The sequence below is a fragment of the Scophthalmus maximus genome, chromosome 10 (assembly GCF_022379125.1).
Source record: "Scophthalmus maximus strain ysfricsl-2021 chromosome 10, ASM2237912v1, whole genome shotgun sequence".
In the NCBI taxonomy this organism is placed as follows: domain Eukaryota; kingdom Metazoa; phylum Chordata; class Actinopteri; order Pleuronectiformes; family Scophthalmidae; genus Scophthalmus; species Scophthalmus maximus.
The window spans coordinates 2,248,664-2,266,028 of NC_061524.1; the positions used below are offsets into that span (position 1 = coordinate 2,248,664).

General features: G+C 46.5%; 1 protein-coding gene across 4 annotated transcripts in view; it reads left to right on the forward strand.

The window, feature by feature from the left end:
- Positions 1-1,802: 1,802 nt before the first annotated feature.
- Positions 1,803-17,365, forward strand: part of kif20ba (kinesin family member 20Ba) — a 28,841-nt gene continuing 13,278 nt past the window's right edge. For 2 of the 4 annotated variants that reach the window (XM_047335091.1, XM_047335094.1), the window contains exons 1-29: positions 1,803-1,943; positions 2,915-3,023; positions 4,309-4,398; positions 4,506-4,628; positions 4,726-4,864; positions 5,727-5,911; positions 6,179-6,233; positions 6,350-6,556; positions 6,795-6,906; positions 7,172-7,243; positions 7,357-7,503; positions 8,163-8,325; positions 8,403-8,561; positions 8,684-8,788; positions 8,908-9,047; positions 9,865-9,985; positions 10,347-10,533; positions 10,689-10,852; positions 11,038-12,296; positions 12,473-12,611; positions 12,696-12,818; positions 12,976-13,036; positions 13,133-13,258; positions 13,365-13,495; positions 13,763-13,918; positions 14,147-14,323; positions 15,501-15,602; positions 16,649-16,756; positions 17,042-17,251. In XM_047335091.1, the coding sequence (XP_047191047.1) occupies positions 2,916-3,023; positions 4,309-4,398; positions 4,506-4,628; positions 4,726-4,864; positions 5,727-5,911; positions 6,179-6,233; positions 6,350-6,556; positions 6,795-6,906; positions 7,172-7,243; positions 7,357-7,503; positions 8,163-8,325; positions 8,403-8,561; positions 8,684-8,788; positions 8,908-9,047; positions 9,865-9,985; positions 10,347-10,533; positions 10,689-10,852; positions 11,038-12,296; positions 12,473-12,611; positions 12,696-12,818; positions 12,976-13,036; positions 13,133-13,258; positions 13,365-13,495; positions 13,763-13,918; positions 14,147-14,323; positions 15,501-15,602; positions 16,649-16,756; positions 17,042-17,251 (4,869 nt within the window). In that variant the 5' untranslated portion in view covers positions 1,803-1,943; position 2,915. The remainder of the gene's footprint in view (positions 1,944-2,914; positions 3,024-4,308; positions 4,399-4,505; positions 4,629-4,725; positions 4,865-5,726; positions 5,912-6,178; positions 6,234-6,349; positions 6,557-6,794; positions 6,907-7,171; positions 7,244-7,356; positions 7,504-8,162; positions 8,326-8,402; positions 8,562-8,683; positions 8,789-8,907; positions 9,048-9,864; positions 9,986-10,346; positions 10,534-10,688; positions 10,853-11,037; positions 12,297-12,472; positions 12,612-12,695; positions 12,819-12,975; positions 13,037-13,132; positions 13,259-13,364; positions 13,496-13,762; positions 13,919-14,146; positions 14,324-15,500; positions 15,603-16,648; positions 16,757-17,041; positions 17,252-17,365) is intronic. The other 2 variants (XM_047335093.1, XM_047335092.1) reach the window with 2 other exon arrangements.

A 17,365-nucleotide genomic window follows, 5' to 3' on the forward strand; every position in this document is an offset into this window, starting at 1 on the left:
CACAAATGTACGTGTCTCTGGTGTGAGCCAGGGTGAGTGGATTTCAGGTTCAACTCTCGGATGAACGACGTACAGGAGTTTTTAAACCAGTCTGTGTTCAGTGAAGGAGGGAGAGCTCATCTTTCTCTGTGTTTATGACCTGATTTATTCTGTTTTTTCAGTTATTTTTTTGTTGTTGTTGTGTTTTTTCCATTTCATTTTTAGAGGACCGTGATGTTCTCTGGTAAATCTTAATAAACATTGTTTTTTAAAAATCAAAAACTCTCTCTCTCTCTCTCTCTCTCTCTCTCTCTCTCTCGACTGTTTTCTGACCCCGGACCAGTGGAACATACAGTAAGACTGCTTTACAGACTCGTACCTTCACTGCAGTTGATTTGCTGTTTCTCGCTGTACCATCCCCCCACAGAGCATTTTGTTGAATGCAACTCTGGGGACTTGTAGTTTTTTAGTTTATTGTCATAGAGGAGCAAAGAAAGCAGAACATATTCACATTTAAGAAGCTGAAATCAGAGATAATTGAATAATTGGCAATCAATTTAGTAATCAATTACTAATCAATGAATTGATTAACTGTTGCAGCTCTACAATAAAGTACATCTGTCTGTCTAGTAAATGGCTGTGTTTATATATAGCACTTTTCTAGTCTTATTGATCACTCAAAACACTTTACAGCACAAGTCACATTCACTACACAGTTGCTATTAACTGTGCTTTTTCTGTCACATTCATACAGTGCTGGAGGAGTCGTCAGAGACAATTCAGGGTTGACTGTCTTGCCCAAGATGTCGCCTCAGAGCAAGAAGGTTCTGGGTTCATACCCCGGCTCGGACCAACCAGGGCCTTTCAATGTGGAGTTTGCATGTTCTCGCCGTGGCTGCGTGGGTTCTCTCCAGTAAAGATGATGGATGGATGTCTTGCCCAAGGACACAAGGGCATGCGGGGATCGAACAGCCAGCCTTAACGTTAGTGGCCGTCTTTGCCCTGAGCCACAGCCGCCCCTGTCTGTCTGTCTGACTGTCTGTGAAGCCTAAACAAGTAGTTTGTACCATTATAGTTGAAAAGGAATAATTGGAGGAGTGGATGCTGATTCAGGGAGATCGAAACCGTGGATGTCTTAAGCAGAAGTATTTACGATAAGAGCTCAAAATATATCAAGGAGATTTCTGGTTCGTTTACACAGATCAACAAGGTGGTCAGTGTACGGTGCCCTAGGACAATACGCCTGCTCCCGGTCTCTGTAGTATATTGAGTTTAGAGTAATGTCGTCATCTCCCCGCGACCATAACACTACGAGAGGTCGATGATGGTTATGGCTTGCCACAGACAGGTTGACCTTGCTTGGTGCCCGAGAAGACTTGTGTTAACAGTTTCTCGGGAGGATAGACAAAATTCCACGACAATAGTATTTATATTTTTTCATATTTTGTACATGTCTGTTGCTTTTTTATATTCTGCTCCACTTTGCTGCTCTAGCATCCACATTTCCCCCGTGGTGGGACGAATAAAAAGAATTATCTTGTTTTATCTTATCATTTCTGCCTGAAAAGTGACTCAAACATTTAATCCATCAACTAACATACGAATTAATTGAGTGTCAATCAGCTAATTTTACAGTTTGATTTGTGTAAACATGTTCGTTCTCTTTTGTCCTACCTTCCGCCACGGTGAACCCGTCACCCGTGAACACACCACTGCAGCCGCCCCATTACATGAGATGCTCCGAATTCCGAGCGCAACTGTATTCAATGGAACGCAGCAACAGGAGAAACGCGTCATAACGCATGCGCCGTTTTTTTTTTTCTCTGCTTGAATCTGATTGGCCCGTTTCAAAAGTCAGACCGCGGGTGTGTGTGCTGCTGTGTTGTTGTGTTCATAGCTCAGCTGTCGTGAGCGCGAAGTGAAGAGCGTCTGTCTGCGGCCGATGTCCGGAGTCAGACTGTCAGGTAAGAGTTCTCCCCGTGTGCTGCTCTCTCCCGAGAGGGACACGGACATTTCTTGTCGAATTCTCGTATTCACAGCAGTTGGCCGCGAGCAGCTAGCTGATTAGCAGCTAGCAGCTAGCAGTCAGTTTGGCTGACGTCACATGACGATAACAAACCGGTTGATTCGGCTCGACTCGAGGCACGTCCTCCTGCCTGACGCCAACTTAACTGCTCGTTGATGCAACTTTTTTTTAATGTATTTAATGTTGTGATAGAAACTCGACCTCCGGCTCGGTGACTAAAGACCCGGCGCGACGCGGTCGGAAGATGCTAACACGAGATGCTAAGTGCTAAGTGCATCCCCCTGGGCAACTCAAATATGCTGGAAGCATAATTCCCTCTGGCCTGTTCACTTATTGCTGTCTGTCATGTAAACGACCACGTCGTAAAAATGTCCACTTTCCACTTTTGTCAACATATTTTCATTTAATATCAATAAACCGATAAGTGTCTTTAATGACTTTTAATAAGCTTTGACAGACAATTTGGCTTCTACAATAAACATGGCACTGATGTTTGTATCTGAGGGATTTGTGTAACAACAATATATAAAGGGACTAATGCAGTATATATTAGAGCCCGACCGATATTTCAGTTGGCCGATATCACCAATTTTCCGTAAAATGTTCTGTAGTTCACTAAAGTGTGATTTATTGTGTTTCCATTCTCTGCAATTGTTAAAAACTCTCGGGTAATTTCTGTTTAATTATTTGGACACGGTGGACTGACTGTACACGCTGCAGCGACTGAAACATACTCGCGTGTTCACTTCAATTGTTATGATTTGACTTGTTTTTGGTTGAAATTCCAATAATAAATTACATTTCTGGATCTAAATCTAAATTATTGTTCTCCATCTTGTCATGTATTCAGTTTGACACTGAAGTGAAGTTTTTCTTTTAACACTTGGTTTCCCTATTGTCCTGTTGCAGGATGATGGAATCGGTGCTGAGCAACAGGCCCCATGGACGGCGGCAGTCGGAGGTTGACCAGTCGAAGGGAGACGTCTCGTTGGACTCCAGCACTTTGCCTCACTCACAGGTAAACATCAGTCATGTCATACTTTGGGGCGGATCTGCAGAAAATATTCTCACTTGGCCACGGATGCAAAAGTTATACAACAGCAATACAAAGCCTGTTTAACATTTCTGGTGGGAAGCCTCTGTAATGTGGCTTCAGTCAACGATGTTCCAGAATGTGTTCTTCCTTCAGATGAAATGTTTTAGTGGCCCCGGCACTGAAACAGTTGGACCTGTTTGGTCGGGCCACATAGTCACAGATAATTACTGATTATATAACACATCATAAAAAAAATCAATTGTCAACTTCCTTTGTCTCCGAAGGACACATTTGTTTTGCAGTCAGACAAACGGATCAAACACAGGACAGGAAATGACACGGCACAGGGCGCCCATCTACGGTGCACTCGACCTCTGCAGTAGAAATGTTCCTTAGGCTCCCTCAGTTTTTTTCCCTTAATTTCCTGGAGAATCTTCAAAAGCTTCACATTTCAGAGATGAGATGACCTCGCTCGGTGCCTGAGAAAGCTCATTGTCAGAGTTTCTCAGGAGGACAGGAGATAAATTCCACAACAACTATGACAAACACACACACACACACACACACACACACACACACACACACACACACACACACACCCCAAGGAAGCATCAACCTCACAGCTGTAAGTATCCATTTGTGTGACTGGCAGTTGGCTCCTGAGGTGTTGTTAGTATTCAGTGGACTTCCATGTCTAACTGGACAAACCCCTTAATTCATGCAGAACTTATAAAAAGTTTGCTCTCTTACAAATCATTCATGAAGCCATATCTCTGTTTTTTTTCTTCCATCAACATCTTTCTAGTGTCTTGGTATCTTCCAAGTACAACAACGCAGAATTCGATACAATAATTCTCCATTACTGCGGTGTTCGCATTTGAACTGGGAGAATGTGTTTATGGAGCTGGGCGTAATAGGAGCTGCCTAATTGCTGGGCTCATTGCAGCACTCTCATTGCTATTATACACCTGTAATCCCAGGGACCAACACACACACACACACACACACACACACACAAAGGGGACCAAGTGACCAATGACAATTTTTATATACACTAGACAAAAGTTATGTGACAATTGTAATTATTTGCGCTTATAATATGGTGCCATATGAGGGTGAAAGTGACAATAAAATGAATACTCGGTTCGTCATTTTAGTTTCGTGGCCGAACTAACTGTTGCTTTTCCTGTTGCGTCATCGACTGACCCAGACGTGAGCTTAGGTCTAATGCAGGAACATGTCACCTCTCACTGTCACTGTCGTGCAGCTGTCCAGCCCGGAGGAGAGAGAACACCTCCAGGTCTACCTGCGGATCAGACCCTTCACCTCCGCAGAGTCCACCAACGGAGAGTCACAGGTGAGCATCAAGAAAATTAGACCACCAGAGACTGTGTATAAAGAGGATCGGCGACTTCTTTCCTTGAGAACTCAGTGGTTCATTGAAACCGATTTTTTTTCTGTCAGGACTGTGTCTCCATGGAGCCTCCGGACACGGTGCTGCTGAAGCCTCCATGCTCGTCGCTCTCAGCGAGGCTGAGCGCCGATCGGTCGCTGCCACAGACGGGACAACGCTTCCAGTTCTCCCAGGTCGAGTTCATTACCTTATTCCTTTCTCTGACCCGCGTTTACTATTTTTTGATATTCTATTCAAACAATCCCATTTGAATATGCACAACGATCTCAGGTCTATGGTCCGGAGACGACCCAGACTCAGATGTTTGAAGGCACAGTGAAGGATCTGGTGACGGATGTTCTCCAGGGGGGAAACTCTCTGGTTTTCACTTACGGAGTCACCAACGCCGGGAAAACCTTCACCTTCTTAGGTCTGTGACCCCACACGACAGTTAGGAACGAGTGTTTAATATTTACAAGAAGTTATTCACAGAAATTGAATATACTGTCCGTAACTATATGTGCATATATGTATGATCAACTCTGAATGAGTTAAACATAGTTCCATGAGTTGGACCCGACCTCCGTGTGAGTTTCCGTGTTTCTACGTCGTTTTGAATACGGTTGTTGAACAAAACGGTCCAGAATGCGTTCACGTTAAATTTAAGACACTACCGGAAATGTAATCAAGTGGTGCGTCACCATAAAGTGTCCCTTGTCGGTTGCTCAGTTGGTTGCGGTTTGCAACTTTACCACCAAATGCGGCCAGAAAATTACACACTGGGGCTTCAATGGAAGAAGCTTCATATAGAGACAACTCGACAATGTAAGAATTATACACGTGTAAAGAACTCCATTGTCTGAGTTTGACAAGTTTGTCGGCGGTCAAGGATTTATTGAACTTGATGACGTCACAGAAGACGAACTACACTGTGACAGAAACCAAAAGATGAAAATATTTGTTATTCAGCTCGTTTCTGTTTCTCTCGTTTCATCTCAGCGACTGTCTCAGGTCACTCTCTGCTGTGTTACGGTCGAGTTTCGGCACGTTGCGTTAAGAGACCACGTTGACTCCGAACGTCTGGACAAACCGCCGGCGTTTGTTAAACGTCAGTTGATGCTAACGGTAGCTCATCATGCTAGCAACTCACTTCCTGTCACTTCTTAGTCCTCCGTGTTTTTACAACACAACAAAATCCAAGTCGCTGCTGCGCCAGAGTCTTGACGCCGCACGAACCAGTGTTGATGAACATGTATTGATGTGACGCAATCCACCCGCTCTCGTGACTCCAGGTCCCGATGCCGATGCGGGAATCCTGCCCAGGTCTCTGGATGTGATCTTCAGCAGCATCGACGAACACGTGTTCTCGGAGACATGCTTCAAACCTCACCGCTGCCGAGAGTTCACCAGACTGACCAGGGAGCAGCAGGCGGAGGAGGCGGCGTTCAAGAGAAACCTCTTCAGGCAACTGAAAGAGGTGAAACACTCTTGAGCTCTTTTCTTTTCTGTCCTTTTCTTGGGACGAAGAAGAGACGAGATGTCCGTCTTTAGTCACCATGTGTTGTTTCCGTGAACGAACCGTGTTCGGAGGCGTAAACTCGACTTTGCATAAACCGTGGATTCTGTCAAACTGCCTGTTCAGGCTTAACTTCCTCTGCCCTCCCTGTTTATTTGGTCTAGTTTCATGTGTTTTTACCAATCTACTCTGAAGTGGCTCTGATAATGAACCTGTTGTGTCTGTTAGAGCGAGAGGAGCAACACCAGCCTGTTGCACTCGACCAACAAGACTCTCCTCGAAGGCAAGACGTGTACTCGAATATCTGTTTATCAGTTATTAAACCAAATTTTGGACTGGATCGACCTTTCCTCTTTTATGAAAGTGGATGTTTTATAAATGTGTGTCGCCGCCCAACAGGTTCCTCTGTCCCGGGGACGACTGTGGCGGCAGAGGACAGAATCCACCTGCAGGTTGAGACGCACACCAAGTTCTCCGTCTGGGTTTCCTTCTGTGAAATCTACAACGAAAACATTCACGACCTGCTGGAGGCTGCGCCCAGCGGCGCCCCGAAGAGGACGGTGCTGCGCCTGTCGCAGGACGTCAAGGGCAACGCCTTTGTCAAAGGTTTGAATGGACCGTTGTCATGGTCATGAACAACTGAATGTTTTCTGAATGAAATGATTTCCCATGTAATGTTGATAAACGAGCAGCTACAGACAAGAAGGCACTGAACCTGTGGGGTTAATTGTCCGAGCTCGGCGTCTGACGTGCTGGATACTGATCACCGCTCGGTTCTATGCCGACTCTTTGAGAGTCCTTCAACTGTGATGAACATTCTGTCTTTGTGTACGTTTGTGCTCAGATCTGCGTTGGGTTCAGGTGAACGGTGCAGACGAGGCTTACAAGGTGATGAAGCTGGGCAAGAAGAACCAGAGCTTCTCCGCCACCCGACTCAACCAGCTCTCCAGCAGGAGGTGAGCGGCGGCATCTACACGTGTTCAGATCAGACAGGAACGCCGAGGGGACAGCCACTCAAAGCGGTTTATGCTATCTGCGACTAAAACTAGTCTTCTTCTTGCTCGTCAACTTGCTGCTTACTCGAGGAGGCCTAAGAACCTGGAGCAGCGTTGAACAGACTCAACATTCTTGAGTCTCTGTCCTTGTGTTGTTGCTTGTTACTTCTTCATGATTATCTAAATATTTCTTTGTTTAAATTTTTCCTTCTCTCTCTCTCTACAGTCACAGTATTTTCTCCATCCGCATCTTGAGGCTCGAGGATGTCGGGACTCCCAGAGTCCACAACGTCAGCGAGTGAGTAAACCTTCAGATTTACAGACACACCGTGAATGAACACACACTTGTGAATATCTGCATAAACGCGTGTTTTCGCTGTCATCATGTGGATTTTATGTGTTTGTCCTCAGGTTGTGTCTGTGCGACCTGGCCGGGTCGGAGCGATGCGCCAAGACCCAGAACCAAGGCGAGCGTCTGAAAGAAGCTGGAAACATCAACACGTCACTGCTCATCCTGGGAAAATGCATCAATGCACTGCGACACAATCAGCAGGCCAAGTGAGATCACAACTTCCCTGTAGAAAAACTTTATTTAGAAGGACAACATGCAGTGATTACGTGTTTCTGTTCTTACGCTGAACTCTGGTAGAATGATGAAGTTGCTCAGTGTCTGCAGGACGTAGGAACTGTGGGCTGTAAATAAAGATGGACGACATGACAGCTCCTCTAAAGTGAAAATAAATGATCATGATCGCCCCCTGGTGTCTGGCTGCAGTATAGGTCATAAGCCTCGCCCCCCTCCATGTTAGCAGATGGGGAGTGTAGATGTTAAATAAATGTTTTTTTTCATTTGAGGATATGGAAACTGGCTGAGATGTCATGATTGATGGCCGACACCGACTCATGATTGGTTAAGATTGTGTGGGACTTTAATTAATTCTTCGTGATAAAGCGAGCACAGATAGCGGCGACTGTGTCTGAGATATTTTAGCTTTGTTTCTGTACAAAGTGGAGACGTGTCGTCGGCCTTGTTTACAGTCACTGATCGTCTGCCTTTTAAAACATTCACAGTCACAACTTAAGATATGTGGTGGATATTTTTCCTGCCAGTTTCCATTCTGTTCTTTTTTTGTGCCTCAGTCTGAAAAACAACAACAGGTTAAAGCGTCTTTGAAAACCGGTCAAATGAAACAATGGAATCTCTCTACCTCCCTCAGGCTACTGCAACACATTCCCTTCAGGGAGAGCAAGCTGACCCACTACCTTCAGGGTTTCTTCTGCGGCCGAGGGAAAGCCTGCATGATCGTCAACATCAACCAGTGTGCGTCCATGTACGATGAGACGCTCAATGTCCTCAAGTTCTCTGCCGTGGCTCAGAAGGTGATTTTTCGATATAGATTTAAATGGTTCACGATCGCGTCAGACTTCAAAACAGACTCAAAACAATCTTATTTCAGGTTGTGGTTTTGTCCACGAGGCCCGTTCTCATCAGACCTCTGAGCTCGGCTGTCGACGAGTCCCTCGCGGTCAACGCCGCTGACGGGAAGTGTCCTCGCAGCAGCAGCAGGAGGAGGAGCTCCGTGATTGGCTGGGAGAGCAGCCTGGAGGATGTACAGGTGAGCTTTCTCCCCTCGGTTTCCTCTATTATAGCGCTGAAATTTTGCCTTTTTTCTTCACTGTGGCTTCAGTCATCAGCAGATGAACTTCTGTGCTTGCGTTATTGAATGTGTTGGTGCAGGAGGACGTGGACGATGAGTTCGAGGAGGAAAGCGTCCTGATGGACGACACAATGGACCAGACGGGAAACCAAGGAGACGGTGACATCAGCAGCCAGATGCACCAGGTTTTGATTCCATTGAGTGTTTGACAGAGAACTTACTCCTCAATAAACAGGAGATTTATTTAAAATTGTTCAGTGATTTTACTGTAAATGATGAAGTTGTGTGTGTGTGTGTTCCTCAGCAGCAGGGGAAGCTGGTGCAGCAGCTGCAGCAGCAGCTGAAGAAGGAGCGAGCGGATGGTCTGCTCATGGAGGCGCGGGTCAGAGAGGAAATTAGCCGAGAGTTCTCTGAGCTTTTCTCCGAGATGCAGAGCGACTACAAGTGAGGCGTGTGTGCGCGCGTGTGATAACTTTCAAAAATGACATCAGTAGTTTAATTTACATTTAACTTTCCCCAAAATTAAAATTCCCATCATCCAGAACCAAAACAAAGATTAATAGTTTTATTGAGAGAAATATGCCCTAACGGATTTATATATATAAATGACCAATATTTTTTATTTTTACAGTTTAACCGTAAACACAAATACAACCAAATATATAGTTGCATTAAGAAAATATATATATTTTTTAATGTAAATACAAAGGCAAATCTTTCCTGCTTTGTTTATTCTGTCAAATAAGTTTTCATATCAACAAACATAATGGCAGCTTCTGATTTGTCTGTGACTCATGTCAGCTGATTTTTATCGACCAACATAAATCTTCTGCTCATGAGGCAAATTGTGATTTTTGAATCTGGGCTTTACAAATAGTTAAAGAATAGTTAAAAAATAATAATACTTTTGAAGATGGTTCTTATTGTGTCATCTTCCATCACTGAAATTTGGCGATGTCTGTGAGATAAAATCACCGGTTTTGTCAATGGAGTCTTGTTCGAAATACACTCGTATGAATCCTGTCATCCAGCTGTCAGACATTTATCACGTCAGTCTGATCCTGAAGAAAACAAATCTGATGTGAGCAGCTGCTCTGATTTATTACACTGTTCCTGCTCATCAGCGGACCTGTCAATCACTTTCACCCATACACCAAGGAGAAGAAGAGCCTGAGGAAAAAAACGTTATGTCTGTTTCAAACTGAAATCAGTCTTAAGTTTTGTGCGTATGATATTAATCTTGTGTGTGTGTGTGTTGCAGCGAGCGCCTGGCGAGGGAGAGAGAGATCTTGGAGGAGCGAGCAGAGACGAGGCTCGAGATCTTCAAGAACCTTATCGACAAGATGACCAGAGCTGGAACCGGTGGAGACGAACAGGACGCGGTAAAAAAAAAAACCTCTCCGTCGCCGCCGTCATCTCCGCTCACGGCTGCTTTGTTACTCCTGTAAAAAAAACAAAACTAATTTAAAGATTTCATCAGTCACAAGGAAGAGGTTATAAAATCTCAACACAAACACTCGTCAGTGACGGACGTGTTAATGATTGAGTTGGACTTACTTGTGTTTGACCTGCGTCTGCCTCCAGCTTCCCACTGAAATAAAAAACAAGGTTTTCAACACTTGGTGTCACGAAAGATTACATATTTGACATGTTATATTAATTATCCACGGAGACATTTTGAATGTAGTCACTCTTGATCCCGGGGGGGAAACATGTCTGACGCTCACTTCCCTCCTGCTGCAGGACAAATCTCTGGACTGCACGTCCTCCTCCTTCTCCGACTTAGCGGAAATTAAGATGGCTGCCGAGGCTGCTCGTAAATGTCTGGGCTCAGGACGAGCCGGAACTGTGGAGGAGCTGGAGAGGAAGGTGCTGGAGCTGCACGAGCACCAGCGGAGAGTCGAGGAGCAGGAGGCTCACAAACACCTCGGTGAGGGTCCACGTTTCCATCGTCGACCAACTTTATTGTAAATCTGTTTCAGGGGCATTTCGTCCCGCTGACAGACAGACAGCTGACCGAAAATTGAGGCAGGGGTTTCTACAATAATTTATATTCCTTCGTTTTCTGTGGGTCTCTTCTTCAAGGTCAAACCGTCGGAGAAGAAGAAGAGGAGGAGGAGAGGAGGACACTTCTCTCTCGGCTCAGGGAGAAGTCGTCAGAGATTTCCCGGCTGGAGAAGCAAGTGGAAGACCTGCAGGGGGCGACACAGCGCCGCCTGCAGGGCGAGGGCGAGAGTCAACTGCTGCAGGTAGGAACGATTTGTATTTTATCACAATTTAAAATAAGAAATTTGAAACATTCGAAATCCCTGATTCAGGTCGGCAGTCATGGCTTTTGTATACGTTTTTCCACTGTCACTTACAGTTACCGAGTTTAAACATTAGCAGTCCACTGTTTTATTTTACTCAGTTAATGATTCCTCCTCACAACCAGGAGGCGCAGGCAGCCCTGGAGATGGAGAAGGAAGCCCGAGCAGACGTCCTCTCTGCTCTGGAGTATCAGACCCTGGGCAAAGAGGAGGCGCTGGCCTCCTTAGAGGAGGAGAGGAAAGCCAGGGAGGAGCTGAGGCGAGGCAGAGAGGAGACGCTCGCTTCGCTGGAGAAGGAGAGACAAGACAAGGAGACGCTCGCGGCCAGTCTGGCGGAAGCGAATCGGCGTGCCGAGGAGACGCTTGCCGCTCTGGACGAAGAGCGGAGACGCGCCGAGGAGGCTCGGTCTCTTCTGGAGGAGGAGAGGACGCAGATCGGCCGACTGACAGAGCAGCGGCAGGTTGACGCTCTACAACAGGAAGTCGGAGAGCTGGCGGCCAAACTACAAGCTGCCGAGCGTCAGTTAACAGCGGAGACACAGAGAGCAGAGCGGGCGTCGGTCCAGCTGGAGGAGCAGTCGAAACAGATCAACGTCCTGATGCTGGAAAATCATCAGCTGAGAGACCAAGTGTCTGAGCTCGGGAGGAGTCCGGCCGAGGAAAAGCAGAAAAGAGAGAACGAGCAGCTGGAAGTGTTGAACGAGGATCTGAGGAAGAAGCTTCAGGAGCAGGAGGAGACGTCGCAGCGGCGACTGGACGAGCTCGCATCCAAACTGGAGAGTCGAGAGCGAGAGTCGAGAGAGGAAGTCGAGCAGCTGAGAGCAAAACTTCTCCAGGGTCACGCACAGGAAACCCAGCTGGAGGAGCTGAAAGAGAATCTGCAAGAACAAAGAGCCTCGTCACTGAAGCAGCTGGAGGAGCTGAAACACAAACTGAGCGAACAAGAAGATCTGAAGCTGAAGCTCAGTGAACAGCAGGGAACTGTGGAGCTGCTGAAGGTCCAGCTGGAAGGTTCCAGTGCTGCCGACCAAGAGCTCAAGAGGCTGAACTCTGAACTCCAGACAGAGGTCGCAGCCCTGAGGGCGAAGGTCTCCGTCATTGAGGAGACGAAGGAGTCCGCTTCCGACGCCGAAGCTGGGCGAGCAGCGTCCGCGGAGCGAGAGGCGGAGCTGCAGAAGACGCTGCGGGACAAAGAGGCCGAGGTGACGACCCTGCAGAAGAAGCTGCAGGAAGCGCAGGAGCGTCGGGATGAGGACGAGCTCCAGGCCGTTCAGGACGCCCGGCGCAGGGAGGTGGAGAGACGGCGAGAGCTGCTGGCAGTGGCTCACGAGGCCATCGCTCAGAAAGACGAGGAGCTGGACAAGAGAGGCGAGGAGATCAGCAGGTAACTCCTAGTCAACACCTCGAGAGTCTCCTGACTTTCTGAAGGACGAGGCCGATATTCCATCTCATCAAACACCGACAGTCACGTTCTCTTCTTCTCTTCCCTCCACAAGTTTGTCAGTGTCCAACCCGGAGTTGTGTTTGTTTCACTCCGTCTCTTTGTGTCTCTGTTCACAGACTGAAGGAAAAAGCTGAGCAACACTCGGAGCGGGTGAAAAGTCTGGACGTTGAGCTGCAGCGGAAAGACGACGACGCCTCGGACCTGCGAGAGAAACTGGCCGACTACAAGAAGCAGATCCAGCAGGTCCAGAAGGAGGTCGGTCCGGAACTGATTCCTCTCGACACACAGCACAGTTCAGACTGTACACAGAAAGATATTGCCCTGATTTGTCTCCTGCAGATTTCAACCATGAGGGAAGACGAGAAGGTTTTGAGGCAGAAGCTGTCGGACGCGGAGAAAACCAGGAAGCAGCTTCAGTCCGACGTTGCCAACCGAGACCGAATCATCCAGCAGCTCCGAGCGGTGAGAACATTCATCTGTCACTTCTCCTTCGTCAGACTTATTAATGAATCTGTCAGGAAACTGCCGCTTCCTCTTTGATTCTGTCTGACGTCAACGATCCAGTGAATTTCACTTTTGACGTTTTCCTGCTGCTGCTGCTGCTGCTCCGTCTCTTCAGGAACAGTCGTCTGACTCCAAGTCCGACCAAACGCTGGAGCTCTACCAGAAGACCTGCAAAGGTGAAGTGTGTGCGTGTGTGCGTGTGTGTTAACTGCACATCGATGTTGTTTCTCTGTGTTAAACCTGCTCCGGTTTCCTTTGTCGTGTCGTTGCAGAGCTGGAGGCGAAGCAGCAGGTGATGGACGACATGCGTCTGGCTTTGACAGAGCAGGAGGAGACTCAGGCTCAGATGGACGACATCCTGGAGGAAAAACTTCTCCTCATCCAGGAATTGTCCCACGGTAAGAAATTAAATTCATCAACCATCATCACTAAATAAGTGATGATGATTGATATTGTTTTACCGAACCAGCCCTTCATTTCTCCTCTGGTTTGATCTTTTTTCAGAGGTGGAGAAACTTAAGGCTGCGTTGCTGCAGCAGGACGGTGAAGCCGACGCTCGCCGTCAGGGCAACAGCCCTTCACATGACCTCCGACGGGCCAAACAGGAAGCTGCACAGGCTCAGGAGAGTCTGAAGGTGAGCGACGGGAAAATGTGTTTCAAACGTGTTTGAAGGAAACGTTGAAGAGAAGATTTCACTCTCCGTTATTTCTTGTTGAAAATCCGGTGAATGTTGAAATGTTTCAGTGACAAAGTGACTGAAGATTCTCAAATATGAAATAGGTTTTTATTTTAAAACATAGAATCACAGGTCGTCATGTCCTCTCTTCCAGTTTGTTGATTCGATCAATTCTGATTAAACACATGAATAAATAAATGATGATGTTGTTGTTGTTGTTTACAGCTGTGTGCGGACAAACACCAGGCCGAACGCAGGAAGTGGCTTGAGGAGAAACTGTCCCTGATCGGCCAAGCGAAGGAGGCGGAGGACAAGAGGAACCAGGAGATGAGGAAGTTTGCTGATGACCGGGAGCGTTACGCTCGACAGCAGAGTCACGTGGTACGAAACATGAACATGGTGCCGTGTTAGAAAATAATAACACAGCTGAACCGTCTGTTTTTCCCAAAGCATCTTTGTTCTCATCCCCAAACTGAACTGACTCACCAGTTTCTCAAGAGTTTACCGGTTATAATCATTTGTAAAGTCCAGCTCTCTGTCTTCTGACATGCATAACATAATGTTCAAATGTTCAACTTAACCGTCATGGTTTTTTTCCATCTGTCCCAGGATTCCCTGTCGTCACGGCTGGCAGAGCAGCAGCAGACCATGGACACGTGGCGGACGGAGAGAGACACTCTGGTCGCAGCTCTGGAGGTTCAGCTCCAGAAACTTCTCTCCAGCCATGTGGAGAAAGACAAACTCATCCAGGAGCTTCAGCAGAATCCCACACAACCGCCACCAGAGGTCAGTGTAACAGAGCTGATCACACACAAACACACACACACACACTGCTGTCCTCAGAGACACGGAGCAGAGGAAGAGTTAGGACACTAGTGTCTGTTATAGAAAATAATTCCTCAAAATAATTCACTGTATTTTTCCTTGAGCTCCATGGATTCTGATTTTTTTTTGGGGGGGGGGCGATGCCGATATTAGGGAGGAAAAAATTCAATACCAATACTTTGAACATCACTCAGTACAGTTCATACCTCAACTTTAAAATGATCGCGAAACAGTTTAATAATAATGTGTGAACATCAGTGTTTTTACAGTTTGTCGTTACTTCCTGGTCATTTCTCACACTGCGAGCAGACAGACGGTGTGAAGGGCAGCGTGTCATCACTCACCTCATCCAATCACATCAGTGTCTGATTACAAATATACTGAATAAAAAAATCTTACATCAGACAAAAAATTGGGAGGAAATTACAGTTAACTTTTTATCGACTTTGAATCGGGAAAAGAAAACTGACGACGGTGTTGAGGAAACGTCCCTGTGATGTTTCCTTGAAGGTCACAGACGAAACGGAAAAACAACAGGAGGAAGAACATGAATAGCAGTCGGGTAATATAAAGTCCAGAGCGAATCTCATGAAGCCAAATAAATAAATAAAAACACGGGGCGAGGTAGAATTCGTCAAAACAACATCTTAGGCATCGGTGACTATTTTCTTTTTAATATGTTTGTATATTGACTCTTATGGGCAGACGGTTTCGGCATCGGCTCCCAAAATATCTGGTCAAGCTCCTGCTCCTATATTTTAATTTTAACTTTGCATCACTTCTTCTTCTTCCTCCTACTCATCATCAGCAGCACGATATGTTGCCGCAGCATCGTTCACCGGTCCGTCAAATCCAATACATGTTGTTGTTTGTATCTGGGGGAGACGAGGCTCAGGGACCCAGAGAAATTCCATCATGTTCACTCACAGTTTAATCTTGTACTTTTTACTCGGGGACAGACCTTGTACTCGTACGAGTTTCTGTATCGTTTAAAAATGTTCTTCAGCTTCGTGTTTCTTCCTGACGGAGCTTTTTTTTCTCTGCCATAATGTGTTGGAAAAAAATTAAATCAAAGTTGCGAGGGAGGAAACTGGACTGACTGAAAAAATCCTAAGTGTCCGTGAACTTCCTGTTACAGTGCGGCGATGGTGGCGTGGCCGAGCTGCAGGCTGCTCTGCGGCAGAGGGAGGCCGACGTCCAGCGACTGGAGGCGGAGCTGAAGGCGTCGACAGTTGCGCAGGTCAGACTGAAGAGACGGCCACTGCAGGTTCTGAGCTGATCCCGTGACTCAGTTGAACCATTTGTTTGCTCTGTGTTTTTGTAGCTTCATGTGAACTTTTTCCTCACGAGTCACAGCTCAGACACTTCTGCTTTGTGACACCAGGAGGCACAGTCGCATCACTTCAGGCACTACAGACCTGTTTGACTCAAGGGATCAAGTCTCCTCATAACGCAAAGAATCTCAAGATTCAGATACAGTAAAAAAAAAATTTAAAAAAAGTTTTGCTTTGCATCGATGCCACGTTCCTTTTGTGAGAGTTCAAGGTTTTGTGATTCATCTTCCACAAAGAAAACTGAAACGTTTAAATTAGTTTTTACACTCAAGTATAACTTCTTTTCTATTTTAAGATCATTTAACTTAAAAATCCTGAAAACACATTTCTGTGTGTTCGGTCGCGACGTCACAAACATGACAGAAGAGAAGCTTTATTTTTGGTCTTAATTTGAAGTTGCACGACTTTGTAGTTATTTTTTGTACCTGAAGCCTCAGACGTAGAAGCGTTTCTCTCTTTCATATTCAAACCTTGAATTTTCCTGATGTTTTTTTTTCTCATCTGTTCAAACGTGCGGCGTAAAAAAGTGCCCGCGGAGCCGTGTGTTTGTTTCTGATGATTCACACCTCGTTTTAATGCCATTTTCAGAAACAACTTAATCACACAGTGTGAATGTGACTGTGTGTTTATTTATATAAGATGAATGAAGAGGGACACGACCGATGGATTCAACTCGACTTGTATGTTGCTCAGTGTTTGATGAATGTCTCTGTGCACGGAGCCATCACACGGCTCAGATTGATAACAACACAAATGGTTGGATGTTGACTTTGATTTGACACTGTGTGTGTGAAACAAGAGACGCTTTTAAAGCGTGTGAAATATCACCAGACGCAGATGTACGCAGGGTCATGAAACAACCTACTAAATTCCTCGACATGTTTTAGGGACATTGTTCTTGTAACCTCGATTTACGTTAACGTCAGTTTTCCCATTGCCCTGCCCATGACAGACTGAGAGCAAGGAGAGCCCTGCTGCGCTGGCAGGGAACCCCCAGAGTGAAACCCTGACCAGGAAGTCTGCAGGACAGAGGGAAACCAGAGCGTCAGTCAGCAGCCAAGTGAGTTCAGGAGACTACAGATGTGTAGCATAATTCACGAACCAAGAGAAGACTCAAACGACAGGAAGTTTCACAGCATAGCAACTGTTGTGCTTGAACATTTTTTTCTTGTCTCATGCATCTTCTAAACTCTAGTTGACAGGCCACGACCTCTTGACCTCTGAATGGCCTTTGCCGTAGAGTTGAGGATTTTCCGATAAAGTTTATGTCAACATTGTGACATCAACGGACACCAATGACTCATGTCTCTCTTGAGTGACGCAACCCCTGAATTCTCACCCACAGGGCTCGGCCGGCGGTCCGTCAGTGCTCGACTCCTTTGAGATCTCCACGGAAAACGGGCGGGCGAGCCGCTTCCCTCGGCCGGAGCTGGAGATCTCCTTCAGCCCCCTGCAGCCCAACCGCATGGCGTTGCGGCGGCAGGGCGAGGAGAACGCCGTCACCGTCAAGATCACGCGCTCGGCCCGCAAGAGGAAGAGCGGCGAGATGGAGAAGGTAAGAGCCGATCACGCCGCAAGGAGCCAGGTGACGGAGACATTGTCATCTGAACATGATGACATCACACTGGACAACATGTCCTCCGTCATGTTTCCACAAAAAAAGGATAGG